Source organism: Hemitrygon akajei, chromosome 27 (genome assembly GCF_048418815.1).
Source record: "Hemitrygon akajei chromosome 27, sHemAka1.3, whole genome shotgun sequence".
NCBI lineage: Eukaryota > Metazoa > Chordata > Chondrichthyes > Myliobatiformes > Dasyatidae > Hemitrygon > Hemitrygon akajei.
In genome coordinates this window covers 40,927,385-40,950,312 of record NC_133150.1, presented here as the reverse complement: position 1 = coordinate 40,950,312, position 22,928 = coordinate 40,927,385, and the positions used below count along the sequence as shown (strand labels likewise).

Here is a 22,928-nt window from a genome sequence, read left to right as displayed (position 1 = left end):
CAAGTGAATCTGTTAAGTGCATTGTCTTCCCAGCTTTTAGATATAATCTTGAATTTCTTCAGGCTGATTTTTATATTATCTTTAAAGCTAACTTTCCTTCAACTGGGAGTAAAGGATCTATCTGTCTGGGGAGATGTTTAGGCATCTCAATAACATGACCTATCCATCGGAGTTGGTGTTGCTTTATCGTGGTGGAGATGCTGTTTGTGTTGGCTCCTCCAGTTTGCTAGTGTTAGTGTGTCCGTCCATCCCACTGATCCTCAGGATCTGTTATCAGGTCCTTTGGTGGCCTTGTTCCAGGATTTTCAGGTGTCTACTCCACACAGTAATATAGGAAGTACAAAGGTTTTGCTTAGACCTGTAGGTCACGTTTTTAAAACCATAAGACCATAAGACATAGGAGCAGAATTTGGCCTTTTAGCCCATCTAGTCTGCTCTGCGATTCTCTCATGGCTCATCCCCGATACCTGTCAACCGCATATACCTGCTTTCTCACCATGTCCTTCGATGCCCCGACCGAACAGGAAACAATCAAAGTCCACCTTAAGTATACCCATCGACTTGACCTCAACCACGTTCTATGGCAGAACATTCCATAGATTTGCTAGTCTCAAGGGGAAGTTGATGCAAGCAGTGGTGAGCTGTGGTGGAGGCGTAAGCGAGACCAGGTTGTGGCAAGTGGTGTCGGGATCCAAGCAGATTGAGTCAAGGCAGGTTTGTGACGTCCCTGAGAGAGGGGAAGTCTCAATGTCTGATTGATTTAAGCAGGAGGCTGAATTGGAAAGTTTGCGCAGGGACTGAGTCATGGCAGTGGGGTTCAGACCGTAGAGTGGTCCATGAGTGAGAGACGACCTGATGTTTGGATCACTTAAGTACTGGGCACGATTGAAGAGGTTAGGGTGTTGGGACCGGAAGCAAGGCGAGGACTGGACTGCAGTGCCAGCTGCAGTGATGCCTGGATTTGTGATTATGGTCTTGTAACATTGACTCGGCTTTGGGATGAACTGTGGCTGTAGCCTGCTCCATCTGCATCGATGTCTGGCTCTTTGATGAGCCTTTGGTTCTGAATGCTAATTGTTTGAATTTTTTGATTCTAAAGTATGTTCTGTGCTTTGGGTGACTGATGGTATTTTCTTTTCAGTGTGTTCTTTTGAGATTTGTTTATTTTGTGGCTGCCTGTAAGGTGACAAATCTCAATGTAGTATACTTGCTTAGATAATAAATGTACTTTTTTTTACACTGAACTTTGTATATGATTGCTATAAGAGTATGCCTGAGCTCTGGGGGCAATTGTTCTTTTTCACAGACCTTCAGGAGCAGGGCATACATGTTGTCCAGGAGTGCTGGTCCCCTTTCTTTGAAGATTTCTACTGGAATCCTATCAAGATGAATGGCTTCATTACTGTTAAGGCTTCTGATGACATCATGCACCTCTTTCATATTGGAAATCCCCCATGTCTTCTATCACAGCTCCCTGGAGGATTTTCTTTGTAATTTCTGGTTCAGCAGTGCTGTCATGGTTAAGAAGTTCTTGGAAGTGCTCTCTGATTGTTCATTGACATCCTGCTGATACTTCAGCAATTTCTTTCCCTCCTTTGAGTTCAAGAGTTTTAATCTGCAGTAACGTGGTCTGTAGACTTCTTCGGCGGCAATGAAGACACTTCTCGTGTCATTAGAGACTGACAATCTCTGGATTTCCAGATCTTTCTCAGTCCACCAAGAATCCTTTCACTCCCTCACCTCATGCTGGACATTTTCTTTGGCTCTGGAGAAAGCTTCCCCTTTATCCTTGCTGCCGATATCATTCTGCTCTGCACAATAGGCTTTCCTTTACTTGGAGATAAGCTGTTCTATCTCTATGTCGTTACCAAACACACAAACCAGATGTTTCCTGGACTTTTACCCAAGGATGTTTTTGCAGATATTGAGGATGGTGGATTTAAGCAGACACCAGAGTACTTTGATATCCTCTGGATATTCCTGTTAGAGGTTTTCCATAAACAAGGCTTGACAGTGCTCTTGCACGGCAGTGTCAAGCAGGCACTGGAGATTTAGTCTTGGCCTGGTCTATTTCTTATGAATCGTAGTCTTTTTTCATGAGTCTGAAGGACATTAGAATTTTTCATGTGTCTGACGCTGGTTATTGTAGGAAAGGCAGATGAGCCCAGGGCATGGATCAACACCTGGAATTACGATATTCCAGCCATTAGTGAGACTTGGTTTCAGGGAGGTAGGACTGGCACTCGATAATCTGGAGTTCCTTTGTTTTAGACCCTACAGAGCAGGAGGGATTAAAGGTGTGGTGTTACCTGTCAAGGAAAATGTCACAGCAGTCCTAACAAAGTCCTAACAAGAGACGGTGCGATACTTGATCTGCTGTAAGTGAATGATGTCGGGCAGGGGACAACAGGTTTTGTAGGGGATCACTGGTGATAACACTGCCATTAGTTTCAGTGTAAGTATACAGGATAGGTCTGGTATGCAGGTTGAGTTTCTAAATCTGTTGCAATGAATGAGGTGAACCCAAACGCAGGACACAGGCCCAGAAATTAAGTTAGGATGCAGACGAGGGCATGAGCATTGAACGGCAAACTGGAGGGTGTGCAGGAAAGCAGAAGGCAGGCAGAACTATCTTGACATGGAGTGTAGAAAGGAAAGCGGCAGTAAATAACCTTTCTTAGCATGGAGAGACGGAGTTACACAGTTAAACCTCAGTGCTGAAGTAAAGCTTAGAATACTTACCTTGAGTTTCACAGGGAGCCCTTGGAACTGAGGTAGAAATTGACACGAAGAGACTGAGTTTCACAGGTAAATCTCGGTACTGAAGCAAAACTTAGAACACACAATCCTAAGCGGCCGGGAAACATTAATTACCACACTGGCAAAACCAAACATCTGGCAACTAGTGGGTGCAAAGCCGAGGTTCTTATGCTGCAGGTCTAGAAGAAAACCAGGTGTGCCACCGTCAAAGGGAATTAGGAGAAAATGGGGAATTAATGGTCGGGACCATGACAAAATCAGAGAAAGGCCAATCTTGATGGTATCAGAAAGGATCTAGCAAGAGTGAATTGGGGCAGCATGTTTTCTGGGAAAGGTGACTTGGTAAGTGGGAGGCCTTCAAAAATGAAATTTTGAGAGTACAAAGCTTGTATGTGACTATTGGAATAAATGGAATAGATAACAGGTATTGGGAACCTTGGTTTTCAAGAGATATTGAGGTGCTGGTTAAGAAAAAGAAGGGATTTGCTTAGCAGGTAGGAAGTATAAGGAATGAAAGTGAATACTTAAGAAAGAAATCAGAAGGGCTAAATAAAGGTACGTAGTTAACTTAGCTGACAAGATGAAGGAGAATCCTAAGAGATTCTACAGATATGATAAGAACAAAAGGATTGCAAGGGACAAAATTGGTCCTCTGGAAGATCAGAATGGTAACCCATGCATGGAGCCAGATGAATGGCGGGATCTTAGATGCAGTTTTCATCTCAGTATTTACTCACAAGACAGACACAAGGCTTATAACATTCATGCAAAAGAGCATCAACTTCTTCGACTCTATACAGATTACAGAGGAGGAGGTGTTTGCTGACTTGAGGGAAGATAGGGGGGACAAATCCCCAGGGTCTGAGAAGGTGTTCTATCAGACCCTGCAGGAGACAAATGCTGAAATTGCTGGGGCCCTAGCAAAAATAATTAAGCCATCCTTAGTGATAGGTGGGGTCCCAGAGGATTGGAGGATAGCCAGTGTTGTTACGATGTTTCTTTCCTCTCTTTTCTATAAGTGTATACCTCAGGTGAATTTTATGTGGAGATTTGTGGCACAGTTAGTCCGTGTTGGCAGGAACATCTCTGACTCCATCACACTGAGCACTGGATCCCCACAAGGCTGTGTGGTTAGCCCATTGCTGTTAACACTGCTAACACATGACTGCAGCCAGATTCAAGGAGAACCTGATCATTAAATTTGCTGATGATACCACAGTGGTGGGGCTCATCATCAAAAATGATGAAACAATGTACAGGGAGGAGGTCAAACACCTAGAGAGCTGGTGCAGTGACAACAACTTGATGCTTAATGTCACCAAAACCAAGGAGATGATCGATGATTTCAGACGGTCTCAGCCTGAGCACACACCCCTCAGCATCAGCGGCTCCACAGTGGAGAGAGTGGAAAACATCAAGTTCCTTGGGGTGCAGATCTCGGACAATCTCACCTGGTCCAGGAACACCACTGGGATTGTGCAACGAGCCCAGCAGAGATTGCACTTTCTGAAGAAGCTTAAACAAGCATCACTCCCCACTAACATCTTAACTACATTCTACAGAGGCATGGTTGAGAGTGTGTTGACCTTTTGCATCACAACCTGCTACTCCAGCTGCAGTGCTGCCGACAAAAAAGCCTTGCAGAGGGTGGTTAGGGGAGCAGAGAAGGTTATTGGGGTCTCCCTACCTTCTGTCCAAGACCTCTTTCAGAGTGGATGCCTCCAGAAGACATGGTACATCATTAAAGACCCCTCACACCCTCTACATGAACTGTTTGTTCTTCTGCCATCAGGTAAACATTACAGGAGCATCAAAACTAAAACCACAAGGCTTGTAAACAGCTTCCTCCCACAGGCAGTCAGACTGCAAAATAGCTGCTCTACCCGACTCTGCTTTGGACATTTTTAACTTGCACTGGACACTTATAACTTGTTTTTAACTGACATGTGGCTGTTGTGTTTTACTATTTATTGTTATGTTTATTATTTAGTGTTGCGTTTGTTATGTTATGATTGCACTGCTCCTGGGAAACGCTGTCTCATTCTGCCCTGCCGAGCTGATGTACAGTTAGAATGACAATAAAGTTTTTGAAAGTTTTGAATCTTGAATATATGACTATATGATATCTAAGTACAATATCTGAAATACAATTTCTCATGGAAATGTTTTTTTGATGATGAACTTTAATAAAAAATAAATTACAAAAAAAGGCTCTAAAAGTAATCCAAGAAATTATACTATAGGTCAATGCTCCTGTCATTACTAGTGGGAAAGTAATTAGAAGGTATTCTAAAGGGCCGGAAATACGAGTATTTGGATAAGCGTGTACTGATTAGGTATAGTTAGCATGCCTTCATGCATGGTTAGTCATGTCTAACCAATATTATAGAGTTTAGCTAGGAAGTTACCAGGAAAGTTGATGAAGGCAAAACTGTTGATGTTGCCTACATGGACTTTAGCAAAGCATTTGACAAGGTCCCACATGGGAAATTCACCAAGAAGATTCATTTGATCAGCATTCAAGATGAGGTAGTAAATTGGATTGGTCCTTGGCTTTCTACAAGAAGCCAGAGAGTGATAGTAGATGGTTGCATCTCTGCCTGAAGGTCTGTGACTAGTGGATTGGCACAGGCATCAGTGCTGGGTCATTGATGTTTGTCATTTATATCAAAATCTGGATGACAGTGTGGTTACCTGGATCAGCAAATCCGCAGATGACACTGAGAATGGGAGCGTAGTGGACAGCTCTGAAGAAGACCATGGCTTGCAGAAGGTTGTCAACCAAATGGAGACAAGGGCTGAAAAATGGTAGGTGGAATTTAATGCAGAGAAGTGGGAGGTTTTGCACTTCAGTAGGACCAACCAGGGTAGGTCTTACACAGTGAATGGTAGCGCATTGAGGAGTGCTGTAGAACAAAAGAAATTGGGAGTAAAGGTCGATAATGCATTGAAATTGGCGTCACCGGTGATAGGGTCATAAGAAAACTTACAGCACATTGGCCATCATAAATTTAAAAAAATCAGAATATCGAGTACTGGAGATGGGATATTATGATGAAGTTGTATAAGAAATGGATAAGGCCTAATTTGGAGAATTGTATGCAGCTTTGGTCACTTACCTCCAGGAAGGGTGTAAGCAGGGCTAAAAGAGTACAAAGAAAATGCACACGGATGTGGCTGGGTCTGGAGTTCCTAAGTTACATGGAAAAACTAAATAGGTTACAACTTATATCTTGGAATATAGAAGATTGAGAGGAGATTTGATAGAGGTATACAAGATGTTGAGTGGTAAAGATAGGGTAAATGCAAGCAGGCTTTTTCCACTGAAGTTGGGTGGGGCAATAACTAGATGTCATGCGATAAGGGTGAAAGGTGAAAGGTTTAAGGTTAACATCAGTGAAACTTGTTCACTCAGTGGGTCGTGATAGTATCCAATGAACTGCACAGCAAGTGTGCATGCAAGCTTAATTTCCACATTTATGAAAAGTTTTGATAAGTTCATGGATAGTTGGGATATGGACGGCGATGGTGCTGGTGCAAGTAGATGGGAGCAGGCAATTTAAATGCATTGGCATAGGCTAGATGGGCTGAAGGGGCTGTTGATGTGCTGGATTTTTCTATGACTATGCCATGGAGGACAGATCTGCCTACAATCTGTCCAGCTGTCATCTTTGCCAATCATGACCTTTGTCATATACACATCATGGCAGTCCCTAGCTCGGCCAATGACATAATAAATGAGATACCACTGTTTAGATCAGGCATGATGCCAAGATGCCTTCACTGTGTAATAATATTCCTAAATACATAAGGAAAACATCCTGCCTATCTGAAATGAAATCTGCCGATGATGGAAATACTCAACAGGTCAGCAGCAACTATAAGGAAAACAACAAAGCTAATAATTCAGGTCAACATGTTTCAATAAAATCATTCCATTGGGATATCTTGATCTGAAGATTATTTGGTTCACTCTCCAGAAAATTTCCAGCCATTGACACCTTAAGGAGGATCTAGGACCCTGAATTAATGAGTGAAGTCATATTCTATACAGAATGAATGGATGCAGTTTTTATTGAAAACAGAACTTTATGAAGAAGCATTTTCATTAATATGCTTATAATTGTTTATTGAATTAACCAACAGTGAAAATAGTAATTTGAATCTAACAGAACAGATTTTAACATGAAAAGGATCTACTGCTTTCCTGACAAATATGACAAATAAACTTTTCTTGGGCTTCAAGCGGGTACAGGCATCAATTATAACTGACTTTTCGATAACAAACTCTGCCATCTTCTTCAGCGATGATGAGGAAGATCCCTGAAGAAGATGGCAGAGTTTGTCATCAAAATGTTGGTTATAATTGATACCTGTACCTGAATGGAAGCCCGAGAAGAGATGTTAACATGGTAAAAGAATTCTGAGCAGTTCATGATCATAAAAAGGTTAAAAATTGATACTGGGTTTCTGCCGGAAATCTAGAAAAATGGCATAACATTAAGATCAGTGTGGGTGAAGTGTTGCAATTGGATTTCAATTAAACAAAGCCAGTATCTTGAAGCATGACAAAATTATTTGGTTTGATTTCACCTTCATTAAGTCAATGTTTTAATGACTGAAGATTAATTCTGCATAGAAGTTCCACAAAGCTTGAAAAGTGACATTTAATCTTGCTGGAAAACTCCCCCACGGTCGGTGTAATCTGCGAACATTCACTTTATCTCATGGACTAGGCTGTGAGGATCTGATTGATCACGTCTCTGTAAAAGCAAAAGTGAAATTATCAGATTGATTGACACCGGGAACTATGCAATACTGTATGATGCTGTGTGCCTGTAATGTTGCACTCGGGTGATGTGTATGCAACAGCTTGTGCATTGGAAATAAAGTGGGCATTGACTTTGAGTTACATTTCATGCGGACACCTCGCAACAGAATTCTGAGTGAAGTACAGTGTCCAATATATTTTCTTGTCGAGTACTGGACTTCATTCTTCACATGGACAGTGTGCGAAAACCTACTTACAGTATAACATCTTCATGCAACTTTGGTTTGACAAAAGGTTAAAAGTTCTACATGAATGTTTTTTTCCTTTAAATGATAGTCATATTTGAATGAATTTAGTGTGAAGAAAGATGAGGTAACTCGATAGATATGTACAAGATGATAAGAGGCAAAAAATTGAATGCGCATTTTCCAAGAGCAGAAATGTTTAACACAAGGGGGCATAATTCAAGGTGATTGGAGAAATGCATTGAGGGAATGTCAGAGGCAAGCTTTTTTTTTTTACACAGAGAGCTGCGAATGTATGGCACCTACTACCAGGGTTGGTTCTGGAGGCAGATACATTAGCTACATTTTAAAAACTCACAGAGAAGTTGAAGGCTATATAGGAGAGAAACGTTAGATTGATGCCAGAGTTGGTTAAGAGGTCAGCACAACATGGTCTATCGAAGGGCATGTACTGTGCTGTAATGTTCAATGTTTTATGTTCCAATTCATGGAAACCATCGGGAGCATCTACTGACCTAGACTTACCTTTTTGTCTCTTACGAACCATGTGACAGCGATAGTCCAGATTCCCAGCAGAGCAAAGAACAGTCAGCATCCCACTTTCCATGTCATGTAACTGAACAAAGGGGAAGAGATACAGAATCAGTGGCAGGAGAGGAGACACCTTGGTATTTGAAATATTTACCTCCTGGTTCCTCTGTGAAATGAGTGAAGTGGAGCAATAAAAGCAGCAAGGCCAGGATAGTTCAGCTGGGAGATTAATCTCATGCTGGACTGAGGGAGGGAAGATAACCTATGATCATCATTTGGAGATGTAATTGCTGAAACACGACTGCAGATACTGTATGGTGTGACAGTACATAATGGAGATGAATTTAGCAATGGCAGGAAAGGAAATGATGAGGTTGGGTAACGACGAGTCTGGGGATTATCTAATGTCATTGAAATGGTCCATAGTGGTTAACAAAATGATTTACAACAGTGAGCTGTAACATTGGGTTCAATTCCTGCCACTGTCTGTAAGGAGTTTGTACATTCCCCCTGTGACCGCATGGACTTCATCCGGGGGCTCCAGTTTCCTCCCATATTCCAAATACATATGGGTTAGGGTTAGTGTGCTATTGGCATGCGATGTTAGCACTGGAAGTATGGCAACACTTGTGGGGTGCCCAGTAAAATCTTTGCTGACTTGATTTGATGCAAAATGATACGTTTGTCAGGAAATGTAGAGGAGGCTTGACCAAAATCGAGCAGCAGAGACAGTTTAGCAGTAAACAATACTTCACTGATAGACCACAAAATAACAAGTCATGACGGGTCACAGAACAAGAAAGAACAGAAAATAAATGCAACAGGGTAAACTTTATGCATGGAGAGTGAAGGCCAGTTGGTTTGATAGGTGAACAAGAACTGTGGTTGATTACTGGGGTTAAATAATGAGTCCAGAATGAAAGGCAGGTGAATTCTATTAGTCAGGTGGCGACTGGGAGGTTCCAGCATGTGCAGGCCTGAGAGCATTTCAACATATGTCTCATTGTGAGTGTGAAAAATATAATCAGTATTGCTGAAAGAGGACACAGATCTTCAGAAGTTCAACAATGAAACCTTATGGACAGGTGCTGTGTGAAAGTTGATAAATGATCAAGAATTAATTGAAGAAAGGAGTTGGGGATGAAATACACAGATCAATAAGGACAATTAAAAGAAGTCCAGAAAAGTAATCAGCAAGGTGACTCAATAATCTCAATATCCCTTGGGCACCATGGCAACGTGGCAATTAGCATGACACTAATTAGCTTGGGGCGTCAGAGTTCAATTTTAATGTTTTTTGTAAGGAGTCTATATGTCCTCCTCATGGAATGCATTGGTTTTCCATGGTGCTCCAGTCTCCTCACAGAATCCAGAAATATGTCTGTTAGTTGGGTAGTTGCTTATTGTAAATTATCCTGTGATTTGGTTAGGGTTAAACTGGGGGTTGCTAGGCAGTGTGTTTTGAAGGGCCGGAAGGGCCCATTCCATGTTGTATCTCAATAATTGGAATACATTAAATATACAGTGATAGGTATGGCAATGGAGGAATCAAAATCAACAATGCACATGGGGCTCACTCATAACCCAATGGCTAAAGAGCCCATGAAGTGAATCTGAAAATTCGAGCATTTAGAACAGGGGTTCCAACTTGCTTGTTCAAACAGAGCGTAGGAAACAGCAAAGTGTGCAAATACAAAAAAGAAAGAAATAATAATAATTAAATAAGAAATAAATACTGAGAACATGATATGAAGCGTACTTGAAAGTGAGAATATTGGTTGCGGAAAAAGCCAAGGAAAAAAGATGCTGGCTATTCAATCTGCTTATGATTCCTATCAGCTTGTACACCTCTATCAAGTCCCCTCTCATTCTCCTTCAGTCCAAAGCAAAACTACATCTCTCACTCAGCCTATCCTCATAAAACATGTTGCCTGTACCAGGAAGCATCCTGGTAAATCTCTTCTCAAGCTACTACGTCCTACAATAATGAGGTGACCAGAACTTAACACTATACTCCAACTGCTATGCTTAAATTATTAAAAGTTTAGGATAAGAAGATTATCTTTGATCTTGGGTTTGATACTTATACTAGAAAATCAGAAATAATCAGTTTCCAATACATGATTACATTGAAGTTAATCATGTCAAATTTGTTTAACACCAGTTAAAGAGAAACAAATTTCTCTCCCAACTGGCTCTACTTGGAAGCAGTAGCAGTGAAACCACATGTAGAGAAAACCTTATACTTTACATCTGATCTGATGAAGATCCTTCCCTTTGTTCAGTTGTCATCAATTCCATTACAGTATTTTCACAGAAATGAAATGGCCCTGTTAAAAGAAAATAAAATTCAATTTCAAACAAGCGAAGATCTGCAGATGTTGGAGAACCAAGTAACACACACAAAATTCTGGAGGAAGTCAGCAGGCCAGGCAGCATCTATGGAAAAGAGTACAGTTGGCATTTTGGGTCCAGACCCTTCATCAGGACTGCTGAAATTCAATTTCATCTGCTTTGTAACTGCAAGAACAAAAGATCACAATTGTTGGACCAATAGTTACATGGGCATGGTGGACCAAATGTGATCTGTTACTCAATGAACATTTAACGATTAAAGATGTGATTAATTTGTGACATGTTCATCAGAACATACAGTGAAATCCATCATTAATAACAACCACCAACATTTGTTTCTACCTGTAAATGCTTGCATGAACACCTGAACCTGTCACGTCTCGCTGCATTTGATTCGATGCAAACCATAAAAGTATGCAAATTACTTTCAGAATTGAGTCACAGGCACAAAGTCAGTCATCACTGGAGCTGATTTAGCAGACCGTTAATTGCAGGTCGCAGCCTCAGATCAGGACAGAGATAAGTCAGCCTTGCGGTGTGTCAACCTGAACAACAGGCCTGTCTCTCGCCTATGATGGGCATTCCTGTACTCAAAAAGTTCTAAAATTAATGGTGACCATGAGACATCGAAGCAGAATTAGGCCATTCAGCCCATCTGGTCTGATCTGCCACTCCATCATGGCTGGTTTGTTATCCCACTCAATCCAAAACACCTGCCTTCTCCCATAACCTTTCATGCCCTTTCTAATCAACAAATTATTAAGCTCTGCTTCAAATATACCCAATAACTTGGCCTCAATAGTATCTGATGCACAAATCCCAGAGATTCACCCCCCTCTGGCTGAAGAATTTTCACCTCACATCTGTTGTAAAGCACGTCCTCCTCATGGAATGCGTGGGATTTCCACGAGTGCTTCCGTTTTCTCCCACAGTCCAGAGGTGTACCAGGTAAGTTCATTGGTCATTGTAAATTGCCCTGTGATTAGGTTAGGGTGAATTGGTTTTGTTAAGGTTTGCTGGGCTGGTGTGTCTCGAAGGGTCAGAAGGGCAGAATCGGCACTCTATTGCTAAATAAATAAAATTAAATGTTGTGTTCTGAGACTGTGCCCTTTGGTCCTGTACACCCCCACTACAGCAAAACATCCTCCCCAAATCCACTCTATCTCAGCCTTTCAGTATGGTTCAGGTTTTAGTGAGATTCTCACTTATTCAAAGTAAAAATGTGTTATCAGAGTACAGACAGGTCACCGCATGCAACCCTGAGATTCTTTTTCTGTAGGAAATCTTAGAAAATCTACAGAACAGTAATTGTAAGCCGGATCAATGAACAACAAACTGTGCAAACTCTGACTTTATTGTCCCCAAACTTTGCCATAGAGCCATCAAAACCAAATCATTCCACAAAACGTGAAAAGAAGCCGTCCCAACACAGTCCACTACAGAACACCCCGAGTCACAGATAGGCAACCAGAAAGGGGCCCTTTATTCACTCTCTTTGTCTCTTTTCAGTCAATCAATCTTCTTTCCCTGCTGGAATCTTTTCAGTAATAATGTGGCTTCTTATCTCATTTTGCGGCCTCATCTGTGGCATCTTGTCAAATGCCTTCTAAAAATCCAAGTAAGCAACATGTACTGACTCTCCTTTGTTAATCCCACCTGATAGTTCCTCAAAAATATCCAACAGATTTTTTAGGCAAGATTTCCCCAACAGGAAATCATATTTTATCATGCACCCTAAAACCTCAGCCTTTGAAATGTCTTCCCAAACATGGAAGTCAGGCTAGCTAGTCTGTAATTCTCTTTCATTTACCTACATCTCTTCTTAAAGAGTGGAGTGCAATTTCCAATTGTTCAGTCCTACAAAACCATTCCAGAATCCAGTTATTCTTGAAAGATCACTAGTAATGCCTCCACAGTCTCTTCAGCTTCCACTTTCAGAGCCCTAGCTTGCAGTATATCTGATCCAGGTGACTTATCTACCTTCAGGCCACTCATCTTCCCAATCACCTCACCTTAGTAACAACAGCAACACTCACTTCTGCGCCCTGACATTGCTGAATTTCTGTCACACTGCTTGTGTCTTTTTTAGTGACAAATTATGCAAAATACTGAATAAGTTTGTCCTCTATTTCTTCATCTCTCATAACTACTTCTTCAGCATCTGATATCCATTTGTGCTTCTATTTTACTCTTCATATTGTTATGAGTGATGAACAGACCTGATGGACAATGGGGTGAAGAGTTAACCATCCCCCCCCCGAGAAACACAAACTATTACTGTTGCTATGCTGACCATGAAAGAGAGACGAAAAACAGGCAAGAGCATCTGCGACAGATAAGAGAGAGGGGGAAATTGCTGATTAACTGTCTTGTGACTCCTTTTCAAATTATTTACTGTTTCGCTGCAAGGACAATAGTTTGCTCAATAACATTCCTCAGTGGACTGAAGGAGTGGCCTTATTTGATGGACACAGTCATTCAGGAGTGATGGATAGCTGAGTCCCCGTTAGTAGCGATAAAAAGACAGGTCTGGAGAGACACCTGCCAGACATGCCAGTGGACACTGATTGAGTGTTGGAACCCACAAGAAAGGTGGGGGCTTTGGAGGCTGAACCAGGAGGTCGGTCAGTAAGGCTATCAGTGTAAAAGCAGGGCCGGTGGGGACTTGTGTGTGTGTCCACTCATGCCAGAGTGATGAGTCCACCACAGAAGAACGGTCCAGCAGAAGGACAGAGAGGTCATAACTGAATGACCACACCGATACGACGGATTAAGAAAGCAAAGGAAGGTTTGGCTGCTGTAGCTGTTACATCTCGCTCGCTCTCTCTCTCTCTCCAACGATTACAATACAACCATAACTACATCAGCACTCGTGAACTGAACTGAACTTTATACTTTTCTATGACAATTCATTTACCCCTAGACATCGATAAAACTTGTTTATTATTGATTATTATTATTCCCACACTTTTAGGTTTATTACTGCTACTTTGTGTTATATGTATATTTGCATTATTGATATGGGTTTGCTTATTTTTATTAATAAACACCTTTAGTTTGGAACCACCAGACTCCAACGGATACTTCTATCTCTGCTGGTCTGACACCCAGTTACGGGGTATGTAACAACATATCTGAAATTCTTTTGGTCTCCACTTTTATATTATTGGCTAGTTTTCCTTCATATTTCATCTTTTCTCTCCTTATTGTTTTTCTTGTTCCTTTCCCAATTCTCTAACTTAACACAAATTGTTTGCTATATCATATGTCCTTCCTTTTATTTTTATGACAGTGTGACTGTCTAACAACACAACACCCATTCCAGCATCATTAATGCAGAAACCAGAAGTATGACTGGAATGCTCTCCACTTGTCTGGATGTGCAAGTCCAACTGTGTGAAAAGTGCTCCACATGTTCCTGGAGGAAGCAACAGACGTAACTGTTCACTACACTTTATTTCTACTCCATGGAGGCTGTGATGTGTAGCTTCTACAAATGCAAAGAAATTCCTTACCCTCACTCGAAGTATAAGAGCAGCAGAAATACAGAAACAAAAATAAATATTTAAATGTATCCTCCCTTGAAAGTAGAACTTACTGGTGCCATTGATTTCTGTCACAAAACTGCAGATCTCTCTGTTGTTGAAGGTTATCATATTTACCATTCCACTGGATTTTATTCCAAGCCTATTCAAGGCTCTGCGGTAATAGCTATGGGCCTGGAGGTTTAAAGATTGACCAGGAGGAGCCAGTTCATCTGTGTCTGAGGTCTTTTGATCTTCAGATGAGTTTTTTTTTATGCCAGGTGTACTGAATGGGAAGGGATCGCTGGAGGAACTCACAGGGCACTGATAGTGAACCCCCGAGACGTGAGACATTTGCTGGTGACAGATATTGAAGCACAGGAACTGACACAGGTTTTGTGGAAAGGAACTCCACAATCAGACACTGAATGAAAATCTGAAAATCAAACACTCTTCTGCCACTTTATTAGATACACCTGTTCACCTGCTTGTTAATGCAAATATCTAATTAGTCTATCACCTGGCAGCAACGCAGTACATAAAAGCATGCAGACATAGTCAAAAGGTTCAGTGGTTGTTCAGGGCAAACATCAGAACGGGGAAGAAATGTGATCTTAGTGACTTTGACATGGAATAATAGCAGGTGCCAGAAGGGGAGGTTTGAGTATCTCAGAAGCTGTTGATCTCCTGGGATTGTCATGTACAAAAGTCTCTAGAGTTTACAGAGAATGGTGTGAAAAACAAGAAATATCCGGTGATCAGCAATTATGTGAGCAAAATGCCTTGTCAATGAGAGAAGTCAGAGAAGAATAGCCAGACTGGTTCAAGCTGATAGATAGATGACTGGAAATCAAATAACCATGTTTTATGACATTGGTGTGTAGAAGAGCAGCTGAACACACAACACATTGAACCTTGAAATTAGTCAGCCATAGCAGCAGAAGAGCATAGAGATAAACTCAGCTGACATTTTTATTAAGCTTAGGAAGTATCAAATGAAGTGGCCATTGAGTGTTTAAAGGCAGCAGCTTGTGAGGTATCCATCACATGGTTGGAGGCTTTCAGGAGAAAATGAAATCGTGACTGGGTTCAGTAACCTGCCATAGAGAGGGAAACATTTGGCACTGATATTAATGCAGAGAGAGTGAGGGATGGACAGAGTCTGGACAAAGAACTTGTACTCTGTCCTGAGGCTGAGCAGGAGGAGGGGGAGATTGCTGTTCTACAGACACATCCACGAGATGGGTATTTCTCCATTCAACAAACGTAACCCTGGGATCGGCAGGTCATCACTGCCCAAGACATCTAATGCGCTGACCCTTCCCAGAGGAAACATGGATGAGACATTTATTTCACTGAAGGCACAAAGTTAATCACTGAGAAACCTACCATTAGATACTTGTAAATGTACGTTAAACATCGGATCGGCACCTGGTATTGAAATTCCACAGCTGTACCATCCTGAATCTCCTGAGTGAAGATTCTCCATAGTAACAGTAAATATTTCCTGTTCCGGGTTATCTGTGATTGACACTCGTCCCCTCCGTCCGTGTTGCCCGTTTGTTTCCACTAAAACTGAACATTCGTGAGTCCATCCATGGCACCAATACTTTGTGTGTGAGCAGTATTTTGCTTCATAGTGACAACCGATTGTGATCGCTCTTCCCACAACTCCTCTTCCACATTCCTCTGCCCACAATGCACCTGAAACTGAGGGAGGCATTTTCAGATTTGAGGGGAAAGGAACAACTTAATGTAAACAAATATTTTTTAACATGATGGTAAAACAGGTCCAGGTCGCGTCCAGCATGTGGTCCCTGACACCACAGACAATGATTTTGGTGTGAAGTGCAGTCAGTGCTGTTACTGTGTCAGTGCTCTCTCCCCTGTGTCAGTACATTGTGGGTTCACTTCCCACTCCAGAGTACTGAGCAGAAACCCAGTACTTTCACTGCAGTACTGAGGGAGAGCTGCAATATTGAATTATAAATTACCTCAGATCATGCTTAACTTTCAAATGTACACAAAGGTCCCAGGTAATTTATTTGGGATAGATAGCACTACTGTACATGGAAGTTTGAGTGTGTTTCGTGCATTCCAGGGTTGAGTCAGGGGCTGGTACGATCACTTGAGTTCATGTTTCAATTCTCTCCATGATGCCAATGACCTGACTTCCTCCTCACTTTCAGATAAGTTTATAAGCTGCAGAAAGAAACCCGTCATGATGTCTGAAACTGTGACCTCTGGCTCTGATGGAAAGTTTATATTTTGTACCTGTCACGTATTTCTATGTGCAGTTAGAAGTTGGTGCAACAGTGGTCATTACCACTTCAGTGTCTAGAAATCATTCAATTGCTGTTGGGATACATTGAGAGTTTAAAACTGATTAATTATTTCTGGAATTAAAAACCACATGTCAATAATGATAATGATCAACTACAAGATTGTCAAAATCCCATCTGGATCAGAAAGGCATTTAGGGACAGACATCTCTCATCTCTACCCACCCTGGCTTATCTTTGACTCCACATCTAGTAATGTTCTTTACTAATTGCCCCACTGAAATGGCGCAGGAAAGACACTGATATCAAGAGAATAACGTCAATTTTCATAGTGATCCTTGCAGCGTGTGATCAGATTCCAGCAACGGTAGTCCTGATGTTCCCACTTAGCAGCCTCTAGAAATCTCCACCTGGACATATTCTCCCCCCACTTGGCTCCACACTATTCCCCTTTTCTCCTTTATCTGCTTCCACCTCTCACCCATCTCCAAACTCCACCCCTGTTCCTCCTCATTCACTTTTCCTGTCGTGCTTCACCCCTCCTCAGTCCCGACCACCTAGTGGACTCAGTCTCACACCTCCCCCACTCCTATTTACACAATCTAGCTCTCCATTCACACCTGATACAGGGCCTTGACCCAAACCATTGACAATTCCCCTCCCCCTGACAGAAGCTGCTTGACCCACTGAGTTCCTCCAGGAGTGTACTCTCAACTCCAGTTTCTGACATCTTTTGTGCCTACAGATATTCAAGTACTGTTCTGAAAATGGTGTACGATCCCCAAACCAACACTGATTATGCAAACGTCCAGCACAATTTGTCACTCACCAGACAGGAAACCGATCAGAATAATCGATGTCCACATTGTTTTATTCACAGAGTCCCAGCCAGGACCTGTCTGCCCTCAGAGAGAAATAACTGTGAAATAAAAATGAGGAAGAAGACAGATGGAGGTTTGAACAAAATACCAAGGGTGACGCAACCGGTGTGTGGTACGTGAGAATCTGGAAAGCTTTTGGCTATATTTATCAAGATAGAAATACTTGAACAATATCTAAAGACTGAATGAAATGGTGAAAAGAGTTGAAATATTAGACACAAGCAACAGCAGATGTTCTAATCAGAACTGTAAATGGCTGGAGGTGTCCTGAAACAGGAGATTACGGTAATCTGAAATGTGTCCACTCTGTCTCCTCAGATCCCACATGACTCCAGAAGTTTTATTTTTTGCATGACTTAAACATGCTCACTGCAGTTTAGAAGAATTGGGGGGGGGGGTGTCTCATTGAAACCTATTGAATATTGATAGAGAGAGTGGTTGCAGAGAGGATGGTTTCTGCAGTAAATGAGTCTACAACCGGGCGGCACAGCCTCAGAGTACAGAAACGTTCTTTAGACATAGGGTGGTGAATCTGTTGCATTCATTGCCATGGATGGCTGTGGAGGCCAAGTCATTCAATATATTTAAAGTGGAGTTTGATAGGTTCTTGATTCATAAAGGCATCAAAGGGTATGGGGGTGGCAGGAGAATATGGTCGAGAAGGCTTAATTCTGCTCCTATGCCTTTTTGGTCTTGTGGTCCTCTAATACTGGCACCAACCTGTTGAATCTCTTCTGCAACATGAATTCTTGAATGTTCATTGCTCATCCAATGCCAGAAGCCCTCTTTGACACTTACTTTACCATCCCTGTCTGTTCCAAATCTTGGAAAGTTATGGACTTGCCTTGAAGATAATTCAATCAAATGCGACACACGAGGAAGACATGATGTGAGTCCTGATGAAGTGACTCAGCCTGAAAGATCAATCATGTACTCTTTTCTATAGATTCTGCCTAGTCAAAGGAGTTCCACCAGCTTTTCACCCGTGTTGACATAATTTTTGGGAACTTGCTGCTGAGGAGGGAGCAAAGTGGAAAATAAGTGTGATGTAGAAGGGGCTTTTCATGCAAACTCAGCAGACATACTTGGCTTCATTCTCTCTTCTCCTTAAACCTTGAAAGCTCACCTCTTCTGAATTCCTCAGACAGTTGAGGATGTTTGGTATGGGCCCCCAGATCCTAAAAAATTTCTATAGGGGCACAATTGAGAGCATCCTGACTGGCTGCATCACTGCCTGGTGTGGGAACTGTACCTCCTTTAATCGCAGGACCCTGTAGAGAGTGGTGCGGACAGCCCAGCACACCTGTAGTTGCGAACTTTCTATGATTCAGGACATTTACAGAGACAGGTGTGTAAAAAGGGCCTGTGGGCCATTGGGGACCCAAACCATCCCAACCACAATCTATTCCAGCTGCTACCAACCAGGAAGCGGTACCGCAGCATAACAGCCAGGACCAACAGGCTCCGGGACAGCTTCTTTCACCAACCCATCAGGCTGATGAACTCACGCTGACTTGAGTGTCCTCTATATTGCATTGACAGTTCTATTTATCATAAATTATTATAAATTACTATGATTGCACATTGTGCATTTAGATTGAGATGTAATGTAACAATTTTTTACTCCTCATGTATGTAAAGAATGTATGAAATAAAGTCAATTCAATTCAATTCGAATTCTATTCCATCTGTCGGTGCAATTCAGAAGCTCTGAGGGGATTTCACTTTGCTTCAGTTAAATGTGAGAGGAAACAATCTAAATGGAATTACACATTCACAATGGGGTAAAATCCACATCAGATCCATTCTTAAACCAAATCAATTCCATTTGATGGTAAATTATCTGTGTGAGTAGACAACTCCTGTAGTGTCTATTTCCCGCAGAATAATAGAGCACAGTAAACTAACAGTTCACACTTATCTAAGGAGAAGAAATTTCTATCTTTCCTATCTCACTCCCATGGTCTCCCTGACACCTGAAACTGCACATATTTGCTCACCTTCTCAGTAGCTACCTTCCCAATATCTCCATTAGATCTTTCAAGGTTACACTGTGGTTAAGACGGCATGCGGTGCATTGGCCTTCATCGATTGTGGGATTGAGTTTAGGAGCTGAGAGGTAACGTTGCAGCTATATAGGACTCTGGTCAGACCCCACTCGGAGTACTGTGCTCAGTTCTGGTCACCTCACTGCAGGAAGGATGTGGAAACCATAGAAAGGGTGCCAAGGAGGTTTACAAGGATGTTGCCTGGATTGGAGAGCATGCCTTATGAGTACAGGTTGAGTGAACTTGGCCTTTTCTCTTTGGAGAGACGGAGGATGAAAGGTGACCTGATAGAGGTGTATAAAATGATAAGAGGCATTGATTGTGTGGCTTGTCAGAGGCTTTTTCCAAGGGCTGAAATAGCTAGCATGAGAGGGCACAGTTTTAAGGTGCTTAGAAGTAGGAAAGGAGGAGATGTCAGGGGTAGGTTTTTTATGCAGAGAGTGGTGAGTGCGTGGAATGGGCTGCCAGTGATGGTGATGGAGGCGGATACAATAGCGTCTTTTAAGAGACTCCTGAATAGGTACATGGAGCTTAGAAAAATAGAGGCCTATGGGTAACATTAGGTAATTTCTAACATAAGGACATGTTTGGCACAGCTTTGAGGGCCGAAGTGGCTGTATTGTGCTGTAGGTTTTCTATGTTTCTATTTTTCAAAGTGTGATCTATCCAGACAAATGCTGTCTGATTCCCTGGGGCAAATGTCCTGAATCATGGGAAGTTCAAAACTACAGAATCACTTGGCTGTCTGCAACACCTTAAGTGCGGCCTGGCTGATATCTTCTTAAGGCTCTTTGCTTTTATACTCTAATCCCCTTGATATAAATGCCAACACTGCATTGGCCTTCTTTACCATAGATTCACCCTGTAGATTAACCTTCTGGGAGTCCTGCACGAGGACTCCATAGTCCCTCTGATGTTTGAACCTTCTCCCCGTTTAGATAATAGCCCACCCTATTGTTCCTTTTACCAAAATGCATCATCATACATTTCCCAACCCTGTACTCTATCTGCCACGTATTGGTGGTCCATGTCAGCTGTTTTGACAACATAACTGCAAGGAACTTTAGGTTTTCCACACTTTCCACTACCTCTCCATGTTTATGGAGAGGGGTGTGTACTCTGTCCATTGATCTCCTGAAGTCAATGATCATCTCTTTTGTTTTGGAAGTGTTAAGGACCAGGTCGTTGTCCTTACACCACTCTGTCAGATGATCCACTTGGAGCCTATAGGCTGTTTCATCCTCGTCCAAGATCAGGCCAACCACTGTGGTATCGTCCGCAAATTTAATTATGGAGTTGGAGGTGTAGATGGAGGTACAGTCATGTGTGAAGTGTGTGTAGAGCATAGGGCTCAGCACACAGCCCTGCGGGTGCCTGTTTTTCAGATGAGGGTGATGGAGGTGGGATTACCAACTCTGACTTGCTGTGGTCGGTCTGTGAGAAAGTCCATGACCCATGAGCACAGGGAGGAACCAAGGCCAAGAGTTTTCAGTTTGCTGACCAGTTTATGGGGGATGACTGTGTTAAATGCAGAATTAAAGTCGATAAGTAACATCCTCACATAAGTGTTCGGTTTCTCCAAATGAGTCAGAGCAATATGGAGGGCTGTTGTGACTGCATCTTCTGTGGAGCGGTTTGCCCGGTAGGCAAACTGGTGTTTGTCCAGATCAGGTTGGATTGTCGCCTGAATGTGTGAGAGTACAAGTCTCTCAAAGCACTTCATGGCAATGGGTGTCAGCGCTACAGGGCGATAGTCATTCAGGCACTTCACAGCTGATTTTTTGGGCACTGGGATGATGCTGGCAGTTTTACGGCACGTTGGAACAACAGCTCCATTCTTCCAATTTGCCTAAGTCCTGCTGCAATAGCATTGCTTCCTCAGAACTACCTTCCCCTCTACCTATCTTCATATCATCCACATACTTTGCCACAATGCCATCGATTGCATTACCTAAATCATTGATAAACAATGTGAAAAGCCATGGTCTCAATACTGACCACTGAGGAACACCACTTGTCACTGGCAGCCAACCAAAAGAGACCTCTTTTATTCCCACTTTCTGCCTCCTGCCTGTCAGCCATTCTGTTATCCATGCCTGTATCCTTCCTGTAACACCATAGGATTTTACTTTGTTAAGGAGCCTCATCAAACACCTTCTGAAAATCTAAGTAAATGACATCCACTGCCTCTACTTTGTTCACTCTGCATGTTAGTTCCTCAAAGAAATCTAATAGATTTGTCGGGCAATATTTCCCTTCACAGAAACCATGCTGACCTTGACTTATTTTATCATTAGTCTCCAAATACATCAAAGTTTCATCCTCGATAATGGATTCCAAAACTTTCCCAACCACTGAGGTTAGGCTAATTGGCCAGATATTATACTGAGAACATGAATTGTAGAGTCCTTGAAGGTGAGTCCATAGATTATGTTCAGTGATCATTTCAGTGTTGGGGTGCCTGAGGTTATCCACCCAGGTTCAGGAGCCTGATATCTGCAGGAAAATTGACTCCCTCACACTGGGTCTCCAACTTGGACACAGAGCCAGGACTCCAATTTGGACACAGAGCCGGGATTCCATCTATTCGTGGTGGCCCAGAACGTCCATAGCCGCACTGGCGAAGATCACGAGTTTCTAATGACTGGCTTCTGGTAATGACCTTCTTGATGCAAGTTTCTGATGACGGTTCAGCAAAGGAATAGATGCAATAGATGTTGCAGGCTCGAAATGAGGATCAGGTGCCTCAATCAAGGTGCCCAACGGGACACGGGGAGAAAGGAATAACTGGAATGCAGAGTCCACGGACCGGACCGTGAACTGGAATGCGGAGTCCACGGAGCAGACCGTGATAAAAACAAGACACATGCCACTGACAAAGGCATTCAGGATACATTGGAACTCTTCTTCAGAGTGTGCTGCGAAGGTGTTGTCATTCGCATACGGAAGCTCCGTGATAGTGATGGTGCTGACCGTGTTCCTGACCTTGAACCGGTTGAGGTTGGAAAGTCTTTTGTCCATTCTGTACATGATTGGGATTCACTGTGGCAGATCTTAGCCGGTGATCTTGGCATTCAGAACGAGGTAGTAAAGTAGATAAGACATCGGCTTTGTGGGAGAAACCAGAGAATGGTATTAAAGTGATTCCTCTCTAACTAGAAGCCTATGACTAGTGTTGTTTGTCATCTATATCAATGATCTGGATGAAAATGTGGGTAACTGGATCAGCAAATTTGCAGATTAAACCAAGGACTTGGGGGTGTAGATGATGGTGTGGAAGGCTATCATGGCTTACCGAGAGATTTACATCAGCTGGAAAAGTGGGTTGAGAAAGGGCAGATGGAATTTAATGCAAACAGGTGCGTGGATTTGCACTTCAGTAGGACCAACTGGGGTAGGTACACAGTGAACAGTAGGGCATTGAGGAGTGTGGAAGCACAAAGGGATCTGGGAATACAAGTCCACAATTCATTGAAAGTAGCATCACTGGTAGATAGGTTCTTAAAAAAAAAGCTTTTGCATATTGGCTTT

At 42.4% G+C, this 22,928-nt stretch overlaps 1 protein-coding gene across 1 annotated transcript in view; it reads right to left on the bottom strand.

Moving 5' to 3' along the window:
- Positions 1–22,418, bottom strand: part of LOC140717010 (uncharacterized) — a 61,785-nt gene extending 39,367 nt beyond the window's left edge. Inside the window, exons 1-4 of the mRNA XM_073030205.1 lie at positions 22,275–22,418; positions 8,302–8,392; positions 5,880–5,902; positions 2,743–2,769 (exon numbers count right to left, since the gene is read on the bottom strand). Coding sequence (XP_072886306.1) covers positions 2,743–2,769; positions 5,880–5,902; positions 8,302–8,392; positions 22,275–22,418 — 285 coding nt within the window. The remainder of the gene's footprint in view (positions 1–2,742; positions 2,770–5,879; positions 5,903–8,301; positions 8,393–22,274) is intronic.
- Positions 22,419–22,928: the final 510 nt, after the last annotated feature.